Source organism: Nanorana parkeri, unplaced genomic scaffold (assembly GCF_000935625.1).
Source record: "Nanorana parkeri isolate BGI_ZX_2015 unplaced genomic scaffold, ASM93562v1 scaffold260, whole genome shotgun sequence".
NCBI classification, from domain to species: domain Eukaryota; kingdom Metazoa; phylum Chordata; class Amphibia; order Anura; family Dicroglossidae; genus Nanorana; species Nanorana parkeri.
In genome coordinates, this window is record NW_017306528.1 from 422,249 (window position 1) to 433,272 (window position 11,024).

The 11,024-nt window shown below is 43.9% G+C and overlaps 1 protein-coding gene across 1 annotated transcript in view; it reads right to left on the reverse strand.

Annotated features, from left to right (window-relative positions):
* Window positions 1–7,140: 7,140 nt before the first annotated feature.
* LOC108787428 (catechol O-methyltransferase-like) overlaps window positions 7,141–11,024 on the reverse strand; it is a 17,485-nt gene continuing 13,601 nt past the window's right edge. Inside the window, exon 4 of the mRNA XM_018556981.1 lies at window positions 7,141–7,326. Within this exon, the coding sequence (XP_018412483.1) occupies window positions 7,141–7,326 (186 nt within the window). The remainder of the gene's footprint in view (window positions 7,327–11,024) is intronic.

Here is an 11,024-nt window from a genome sequence, read left to right on the forward strand (position 1 = left end):
AAGGGGACCGTTTACATTAGATTATCCCTGACCCAGCAAGATCAGGTCTGTCAGTCCAGAAATACACATACTAATTCACAATAATACACACACAGAAATGCACACACACTCTCACAACTTCTTAAAATAAAAAAAAGAGCCCCCTGACCTGCTTACATTTTTTTGCAGGGACGGGGCACATTTCCTGATGGTCCAGTGGTTGATTAGTACAGTCTGCACCTTTGGCTGGTGCAGACCTTATTAATCCTTCCTTACGGCTGGTGCTCAGTAACTCACACTGAGTGCCGACACCGTCAAGAGCAGCTATGCGGTCTGCATCCAACAGAGATGCAGACTGTGTAGCTGCTCCCCCAAGTCAGGTATGATATATTGATAAAGATAGCCTGCTCTCAAATCAAATGATGGTCAGTTGTAAATTAAAGTGAAGGGGTCATGGCAGAAGCATGAAGGGTTCAAAAAAAATATCAGTTGGCTGGCTGCTTTGTTGACTACGCTCGTAGAGCTCTCATGACAGGTTTTCTTAAAAATGTATGTAATAGCATTTTTTTTATTGTGTTTACAATAGGGAATTAAGCTGGCCATACATTGTTATATTTAGATGAGTGAATCTGTTAGATTAGAGAAACAAATGTAACAGATTTGTTCATCCATGCTGTTTAGTGTGGATGGTGGAGTCTCATGCCGTAGCTAATGTATTCAGACAGTGACAGGTGCACTGCTATCACAATACCCAAAAAGTGACTAAGCCTATAGAAAGCAATGACAGTCTGCCAGGCTCAGTAGCTGTCTCACATGCAGTGATTACATGTGATTAGCCCCAAATGATCAGCATTAATTGTGTGTCCAGGGGTTATCATGGGCGAAGCCTGTGATCCCAGCCGCATAAATATGCTGAATTCTTTTCACTGTTGTCACTTAAAAGGAGAACTATGAGGTGAGTGAAAATCACTCATAGGTGAGATGAGTGAAGATCCTCATAGATCGAGCCAACGTGTAACAATGAAACTGTCACACGTCGGCTCAATAGATCGGCAAGTGAGCGAACGCATACCGCCGCTCACTCACTTCTCGATCATGTCCCTGCAGAGAGCCGTGACTATCAGTCACGGCTCCCTGCAGGGATTCTCCCCGACCGCTCCGATCCTCCAGTGCTGACTGGTGGAACAGACGGGGGAGGGGGCGGGTACAGCTGGCTCTGCTTCTAGATAGGCAGAGCCAGCTGTCACTCACGCAGCTCAGTGGATCTCGACAGCAATGTCGGGATCCATCCCAGCTGCGGCGCTCTCAGTATACTGCGAGCTGTAGCTCGCTATATACTGAGCTTTGGATCATGGGAGGACGCTAGTATGTCCTCCCGTGACCCTGAGAACTATGGGCAAAAACACTTACCCCACAGTTCTCTTTTAACAGTGACTGGATAGGCTGGAAATAAATGTCAGTACAGCTACACAGATTGCATAGGACCAAGGTCACCCATGCCTGGGTTATTAACCAGAGCTGGTCTATTCCCCAACCAATTGTTAGGTGGGGCTGTGCTCCAGCTGCAACTGATGAGGGGCTGTCACTGACAGTTATGTACAGGTTCGGGTGAATTTGGTTTACACCAAGCCCATGCACATCCCTAGTGGCTACACACCTTACGTCTCCTCCTTTATAATAGTTCTTCCTACATTTTGTATCTGGTGAATTACCACCAGATACAGAACGTGTGTAAGAATGAATATAAAAGGAGGTTTTAAGGTGTGTTGCCACCTATGCAATTTCTGTAGTTAGCTCTAATGATTTTTTTCCAGCCCATCCAGTCACGTTTGGCTAGTTGCCTTCACCTTACACTCTATCTTATGCAGTCTAACTTCCTGAGCATCCAGATTGGATTCCTCCATGGCTCTCTCCTTCTTGTCTTGCTTCCACTCAGCAGGTGGTCAGCAGTCAGGAAGAGAGTGCCCACAAACAGAGGTGTCTCTGCTGAAAATAGCGCCTATGGCCAGCACTGAAATTGTGCCCCTTTCAAAAATCGAAGAAGTAAATAGGTCACCAGCACACTGAGGGTCTTCATCCAATAATGATTTTATTGATGTTCAGTCATAATGTCACACAAAAAGCGATGTGTTAAAACCACTAAGGGGTCCTTCATCAGACATAACGTGTGATACTATGATTGAACATCAATAAATGTTACTGAATGAAGATCCTCGTGTGCTGGTGACATATGTACTTCTTGCATGTATGCAGCGCCATTGTCACGTCAGCAGCCACCAAGGGGTACATTGGGTACATTGGTCAGGTGTGCGGTGAAATATGTACACTTTTTCAAAATCCGAGACCCGTATGTTAAATAACTTTATCATATTATCAACACAAATCATTGATTTAAAAAGTCCCCAGAGTCCTCCTTGCATCACAGTCCCCCCTTACATCAGAGTCCCCTGAGTTCCCCCTTACATCAGTGTCCCCCTTTATATCAGAGTCCTAAGGACATTGATGTGAGCGGGGTTATGGGGAGTCTGGGTTATGGTGCCCAGAGTCCCACCTAGCAACAGGGTCACCAGAGCCCCCCTTACATCAGAGACCCCCAGAGATCTGCCTTACGTCAGAGTACCTAGAGTCCTCCTTTACCTCAGCGTTCCAAGGACTCTGATGTAAAGGGGAACTCTGGGGATCCTGATTAAGGGCTTGTTCACACCATGTCCGGACCAGATCTAGATCAGATCTGCAAGCGCGGTGTGGTACGATTTGACATGTACTGGTGCATTTTTTTGTTTGATTTTTAGCTTAAAATTGGCTTTCAGGTGCAGTCTGGTGCATTTGCGTGCATTTTTGATGCGTTTACATGTGTTTTGGTGCGTTCCAGGCCAGAAAAAAATAGTGCATGCAGCATTTTTTTTGACTGCACTGGTATTAACAAATCCCAGAAATACATTGGGATGCATTTCAGGTGATGACAAAAAAACTTTCTGGTCCGGGTATGGTTTGAACATGCCCCCCCTCTGATGAAAGTCAGAGTCTCACTTACATCAGTGTTCCTCCTTACATGACAGTCCAGAGTGCCCTTTAATATCGCAGCCCTCCTTACATGACAGTCCAGAGTGCCCTTTAATATCGCAGCCCTCCTTACATGGCAGTCCAGGGTTCCCTCTTATATCACAGCCCCCCTTACATGGCAGTCCAGGGTTCCCTCTTATATCACAGCCCCCCTTACATGGCAGTCCAGAGTCCCCTCTTCAGGGATCCCAACCTGAAAGAAGCAATTTCAGGGAGGTGCCCTCTACCCCCTCCCCCCCCCCATCCGCAGAGGAGGGGTTAGGGGGGCAGGGAGAGAGCACCCCCCTGAAATGATGGCAGATAGCACAGGAAGCAATAGCTTCTTTGCTATCTGCAGGTTTTTTTCTGATTTTGTTTTTAGTATTCTGACAGTTGCAGTCGTCAGAATATTTAAAAAAAGGCATAAGAATGCATAGATAGATTCCTATTGGCTATTGCACTTTGCATTAGCAAACTAGCTATTGCACCCGCCCTCTGCTGCTTTCAATCACCAGAAGAGGACCTGATAGAAAAATTCAGGTCCCCCTCTAAATCAGTGTACCCCCCCAGATAAAAGTCTAGAGTTCTTCCTTAAATCAGACCCCCCTCAGATGAAAGTCAAGAGTTCTCCCTTACATCAGAGTCCCCCCTTACATGAAAATTAGGGGTCCCACTTACATCAAAGGCCCCCCTAAGATAAAGGTCCAGAGTTCGCCCTTATCTCAGTGCTCCCACTTACAAGAAAGTCCAGAGTACCTCCTTAGACAAAAATTAGAGGGGTCCCACTTACATCAGAGTCCCCCACTTGTGTACTGCCTGAAAAAAATGAGCAAGGTGCAACAATCTCGGGTTCCCTTCATTAGAGGGACGGCCCTGCTGGTAACCATAGTGTGGATATCAGTAGCAGAAAAGGAATGCAAGACCATTTCTATAGAACCAGCCCTGACTTGTAACAATAAACCAACTTTTGGATTTGCATACTTCTACCCTCAGCTCAGAAGCCGTGGTATAAGAGATTGCCAAGTTACAAGGCAGAGTTACCATGCATTAGCAGACCTGTCTTATTAAGGCTGTGACATGCTGCACACAAAGCCACGTGAAGCAAAGGGAAGTGGCGTTGTGCGGACTTTTGTGTGCAGTGTATCTTGCAATTTCCTCTCATCAGCTGGTGAGGGCTCGTATAGCTCAGCGTGCTGAGATAAAAAAATTCATCTACAGCCAATTGGTTCACGTGTATGAACCTGTGCGTCAGGACACAAATTCCATTGAGTTCATACGCGTGAGCTAATTGGCTGAAGATGAAGTCTTTCAGCTACTCGAGCTCTCACACATTGCAATGATTGCATGCAAATGTCCATGCCTCGGAGCTTCTCTCTGCCGCTCGCGGCTTTGTGTGCAGTATGTCACGGGCTTTCCATAAGACTGTCATGTCTCAATAGTGAGCTGTCGTATTGCAAGGCACAAGACACTGTCATGTTAAGGAGGGATACATGGTAAAAGAGATTTTCATATTAGAGACTACTGCCATGTTGCAAGAGACAGCTGAAAACTGCTTTTCATGTTACAGGAGACCGGCCATGGTATAATGAACTTACCATAAGCACAAGGGAAATTTCCAAGCACCCTCTGCATAGTAAATATGTAGAAACCAAGCCCCAATCCAAGACTGTACATCAACCCTTTACATACCTCAATGAATCTAACCTGTCCTTCCTGATATGTACTCCAGATAATGTGTTACCTAAGGGCACATGACCTACTGAAAGAAGGAATGTTTTTTATTAACTCTTGCAGTAGGGTTAAGTGCTCATTTGTGTCTAGGGACAAAAATAACAAAGTTATACTCAGCCGATCCTTGGAGCCATCTTGTTCTTAGACCGGTCCTTCCAATGTCTCTGCAGTGGTCTACGGTCCCATAAATCATCACATCCTATACACAGTGTATAGATGCGAGGATGCTGAGGAAGATTCCAATGCTGCAGAGAGGGAGACAGGCTGGAGGGAGCGGAGTGACAATATCGAGTGAGTATATCTTTATTTTAGCACCTAGACACAAACGAGCAGTTAGCCCCACTGCATGGGTTAATAAAACAAATTCCTGGATCTCTCCTTTAAGGACTGTATCCAGCAATGGTGTTTGCTGTAGAAAGGTGCATAGTATATGATTTCTGGAACAGGATTTCTTTGACCTTTCTGTAAAGGAGAGGATTGTACTAAGTGCAGTGGTGGGAAAGTACAGCTGTACAGAAATAAGCTTGTGCACAACAAATCATTCAAAATAAGTCAGTTCATGAGGTCTTTGCTACTCAAATGGTATCTCTGGTCAAAAACTTCAAATAAATCTGTGTTTCTATATTGAAGATCTATCCCACTCCTAATAACCAGATCCATCTAGAAGTTTGTAAACTTACTTATTGAAGATGCTCATAGGATGTACTGTACTGCCTCATTGCACTGACACTATTTCACTGAATATGAAATTCCTGGTGTCACCACTCTCACAGAGCCTGCCTTCTGAACTACAACTCAATGTCTAAACATTGTAACATCATCATTGCTTGCTGGAAGCGGTGCATGATGGGATATGTAGTCTTCAGAAATCAACATTGCATCACATCAAGCAGCAGGTAAGGAGATACAAAGCACACTGGGAATCCAGGAAGTTGTTGAAAGTGATGGGCAATCGGAAGGCAGCACTCACTACATAAATGGGATTTTTTAAAGAAAGCTTTGACTGTATTATTACAAACAACTGTCTCTGGCCCACCCCTATCATTAACCAGTTGACATCCACGGTGTTAAACCCCCTTCCCATCCAGGCCATTTTTCAGTATTCAGCGCTGCGGTACTTTAACTGACATTTGTTCCGTCATGCAGCGCTGTACTGAAATGAATTTTATACCCTTTTTTGGGGACAGATAGAGCTTTCTTTTGGTGGTATTTATTCACCACTGGGGGTTTTATTTTTTTACTATATTAAGGAAAAATTACCGAAATTTAAAAAAAAAAAACAGTTTCCCCTATATTAAATGATAAAACATTTATTATTACCCAATTTTTTGGTAAAATATAAAAGGTATATGTATCTCTGTGAACCCTACTGAACATATTACGCTGAATTAAATATCTCTGTGCAGAAATTTAAGATCCTGGTATAAACTTCCATTTTCAGTTGCTGAAAGGGTGAATCTTACTAAAATGATTTGGATGCCACAGTTACTTGTTACATAATGCTCCATGCTGGAATCCTGGCAAACATTTTTAAACAGGTTATTATTGTTTTTTAGAGCACTGATCTGGAAACAAAAGCAGCCCAGGTTACAACTTGAAATGTTACAAAGGCCATAGGAGCTAGGAGGATTGGCAATGTATTTTTTAGCATCTCATCTTCAACATCTGGTAGGAAGGGGGAAGGGCAAGTCTTTTAATATATTATATTATCTTTTTCCAGGGGTTAAACCTTTATATTTTTTGAAGACTAAGGGATATGCTAGAACATATTTGTATATTGCAACCATGGGATTGATGGGGAAATCTGGGAGTTGCAAAGATGTTTATGAGGTTTACTAGATTATCCCCATTGTGGTACAATGACTATCTCCCTGAAATCTGCAAGCTGAAGGGATTCTGTAATGGGCAAGCAGCATGTATCCTTTTAGTTATCCAATAGTTATCCAGCAGTTACAGTCTATGTATAATTTGCATGATAAGAACTTAGTATATACAACTTTGACATGCATTGCAAACTCAGCCAGGGCTGGGGGAGTTTAATGTCTCTCCTATGCATATGATTGATGCTTTGGTTTCTTCTACTAATACGAAAGGGATCATTTCCTTTGTATAATCACAACTATTTACGAAGTCTACCCTCTCAAAAGTAGAGAGTGTTTGTGACAGCTGCAGTGTCACACGCCGGCTCAAGCTATTGAGAAGAGTATATTTTGCTTTCCCCTTTAAGTATTTCAGGATAAAAGGGTAACATAGACATTTGCAAAAAGTTACTAAGAACGTAAAGCCTTTTATTTAAAACAAATTTACATTTCATAAAAATATGAACAAAGGGCATTTCTCCCCTTTCTTTATAACATTGAATGAGTAATGAAGTGCCTATTCAAGAAATTATAGGTAACCTATAAACACAGCTTTCTCTAAAGCATCATCTACATTCATATATTGTGCATGTGAGGGGTAATTAGTGCAGTCGTATCGTCCACAGGTTCTGACGTGCTCAAGAAAGTCTGGAATCCCGGGATAAACAACATTGTCAGCCAACAAAACAGAGCCTTCCTTCAACAGGCGACATTCCTAAAGAATGTAAAGAGGAATAAAGGAAAACACCACATCAACAACAATAACCGCAAATGTTCAACATAAAAGCAAACATTTTATGAAAGTCAGATCAACTGCAATGTTATCAGGTTGTGTTATTCTCAGGGACAACGTTCATGTATGGAAATAATGTAAAATCTGCGCTTATGGAAGGAGTGAAATATAAAAGCTGCTGCGCTATGGCTACATTCACTTTTTTCACAACGTTCATGTAGGCTGGAATCCCACCAGAGTGTTTGTGTTATACATGACTTTTCAGCATAATGTAATTCAAACTGTAAGGCCCCTTACACATACGTTGATCAGGAGGGGATTTCCATGCCCATCCAGTTTTTTCCTCCTTCTCACACTGGAGGAGAGAACTTAAGCTGCCGGACCTCATATCGGTCTATGGGGATTCGGATGTAAATGGAAGGGGACCGTTTACATTAGATTATCCCTGACCCAGCAAGATCAGGTCTGTCAGTCCAGAAATACACATACTAATTCACAATAATACACACACAGAAATGCACACACACTCTCACAACTTCTTAAAATAAAAAAAAGAGCCCCCTGACCTGCTTACATTTTTTTGCAGGGACGGGGCACATTTCCTGATGGTCCAGTGGTTGATTAGTACAGTCTGCACCTTTGGCTGGTGCAGACCTTATTAATCCTTCCTTACGGCTGGTGCTCAGTAACTCACACTGAGTGCCGACACCGTCAAGAGCAGCTATGCGGTCTGCATCCAACAGAGATGCAGACTGTGTAGCTGCTCCCCCAAGTCAGGTATGATATATTGATAAAGATAGCCTGCTCTCAAATCAAATGATGGTCAGTTGTAAATTAAAGTGAAGGGGTCATGGCAGAAGCATGAAGGGTTCAAAAAAAATATCAGTTGGCTGGCTGCTTTGTTGACTACGCTCGTAGAGCTCTCATGACAGGTTTTCTTAAAAATGTATGTAATAGCATTTTTTTTATTGTGTTTACAATAGGGAATTAAGCTGGCCATACATTGTTATATTTAGATGAGTGAATCTGTTAGATTAGAGAAACAAATGTAACAGATTTGTTCATCCATGCTGTTTAGTGTGGATGGTGGAGTCTCATGCCGTAGCTAATGTATTCAGACAGTGACAGGTGCACTGCTATCACAATACCCAAAAAGTGACTAAGCCTATAGAAAGCAATGACAGTCTGCCAGGCTCAGTAGCTGTCTCACATGCAGTGATTACATGTGATTAGCCCCAAATGATCAGCATTAATTGTGTGTCCAGGGGTTATCATGGGCGAAGCCTGTGATCCCAGCCGCATAAATATGCTGAATTCTTTTCACTGTTGTCACTTAAAAGGAGAACTATGAGGTGAGTGAAAATCACTCATAGGTGAGATGAGTGAAGATCCTCATAGATCGAGCCAACGTGTAACAATGAAACTGTCACACGTCGGCTCAATAGATCGGCAAGTGAGCGAACGCATACCGCCGCTCACTCACTTCTCGATCATGTCCCTGCAGAGAGCCGTGACTATCAGTCACGGCTCCCTGCAGGGATTCTCCCCGACCGCTCCGATCCTCCAGTGCTGACTGGTGGAACAGACGGGGGAGGGGGCGGGTACAGCTGGCTCTGCTTCTAGATAGGCAGAGCCAGCTGTCACTCACGCAGCTCAGTGGATCTCGACAGCAATGTCGGGATCCATCCCAGCTGCGGCGCTCTCAGTATACTGCGAGCTGTAGCTCGCTATATACTGAGCTTTGGATCATGGGAGGACGCTAGTATGTCCTCCCGTGACCCTGAGAACTATGGGCAAAAACACTTACCCCACAGTTCTCTTTTAACAGTGACTGGATAGGCTGGAAATAAATGTCAGTACAGCTACACAGATTGCATAGGACCAAGGTCACCCATGCCTGGGTTATTAACCAGAGCTGGTCTATTCCCCAACCAATTGTTAGGTGGGGCTGTGCTCCAGCTGCAACTGATGAGGGGCTGTCACTGACAGTTATGTACAGGTTCGGGTGAATTTGGTTTACACCAAGCCCATGCACATCCCTAGTGGCTACACACCTTACGTCTCCTCCTTTATAATAGTTCTTCCTACATTTTGTATCTGGTGAATTACCACCAGATACAGAACGTGTGTAAGAATGAATATAAAAGGAGGTTTTAAGGTGTGTTGCCACCTATGCAATTTCTGTAGTTAGCTCTAATGATTTTTTTCCAGCCCATCCAGTCACGTTTGGCTAGTTGCCTTCACCTTACACTCTATCTTATGCAGTCTAACTTCCTGAGCATCCAGATTGGATTCCTCCATGGCTCTCTCCTTCTTGTCTTGCTTCCACTCAGCAGGTGGTCAGCAGTCAGGAAGAGAGTGCCCACAAACAGAGGTGTCTCTGCTGAAAATAGCGCCTATGGCCAGCACTGAAATTGTGCCCCTTTCAAAAATCGAAGAAGTAAATAGGTCACCAGCACACTGAGGGTCTTCATCCAATAATGATTTTATTGATGTTCAGTCATAATGTCACACAAAAAGCGATGTGTTAAAACCACTAAGGGGTCCTTCATCAGACATAACGTGTGATACTATGATTGAACATCAATAAATGTTACTGAATGAAGATCCTCGTGTGCTGGTGACATATGTACTTCTTGCATGTATGCAGCGCCATTGTCACGTCAGCAGCCACCAAGGGGTACATTGGGTACATTGGTCAGGTGTGCGGTGAAATATGTACACTTTTTCAAAATCCGAGACCCGTATGTTAAATAACTTTATCATATTATCAACACAAATCATTGATTTAAAAAGTCCCCAGAGTCCTCCTTGCATCACAGTCCCCCCTTACATCAGAGTCCCCTGAGTTCCCCCTTACATCAGTGTCCCCCTTTATATCAGAGTCCTAAGGACATTGATGTGAGCGGGGTTATGGGGAGTCTGGGTTATGGTGCCCAGAGTCCCACCTAGCAACAGGGTCACCAGAGCCCCCCTTACATCAGAGACCCCCAGAGATCTGCCTTACGTCAGAGTACCTAGAGTCCTCCTTTACCTCAGCGTTCCAAGGACTCTGATGTAAAGGGGAACTCTGGGGATCCTGATTAAGGGCTTGTTCACACCATGTCCGGACCAGATCTAGATCAGATCTGCAAGCGCGGTGTGGTACGATTTGACATGTACTGGTGCATTTTTTTGTTTGATTTTTAGCTTAAAATTGGCTTTCAGGTGCAGTCTGGTGCATTTGCGTGCATTTTTGATGCGTTTACATGTGTTTTGGTGCGTTCCAGGCCAGAAAAAAATAGTGCATGCAGCATTTTTTTTGACTGCACTGGTATTAACAAATCCCAGAAATACATTGGGATGCATTTCAGGTGATGACAAAAAAACTTTCTGGTCCGAGTATGGTTTGAACATGCCCCCCCTCTGATGAAAGTCAGAGTCTCACTTACATCAGTGTTCCTCCTTACATGACAGTCCAGAGTGCCCTTTAATATCGCAGCCCTCCTTACATGACAGTCCAGAGTGCCCTTTAATATCGCAGCCCTCCTTACATGGCAGTCCAGGGTTCCCTCTTATATCACAGCCCCCCTTACATGGCAGTCCAGGGTTCCCTCTTATATCACAGCCCCCCTTACATGGCAGTCCAGAGTCCCCTCTTCAGGGATCCCAACCTGAAAGAAGCAATTTCAGGGAGGTGC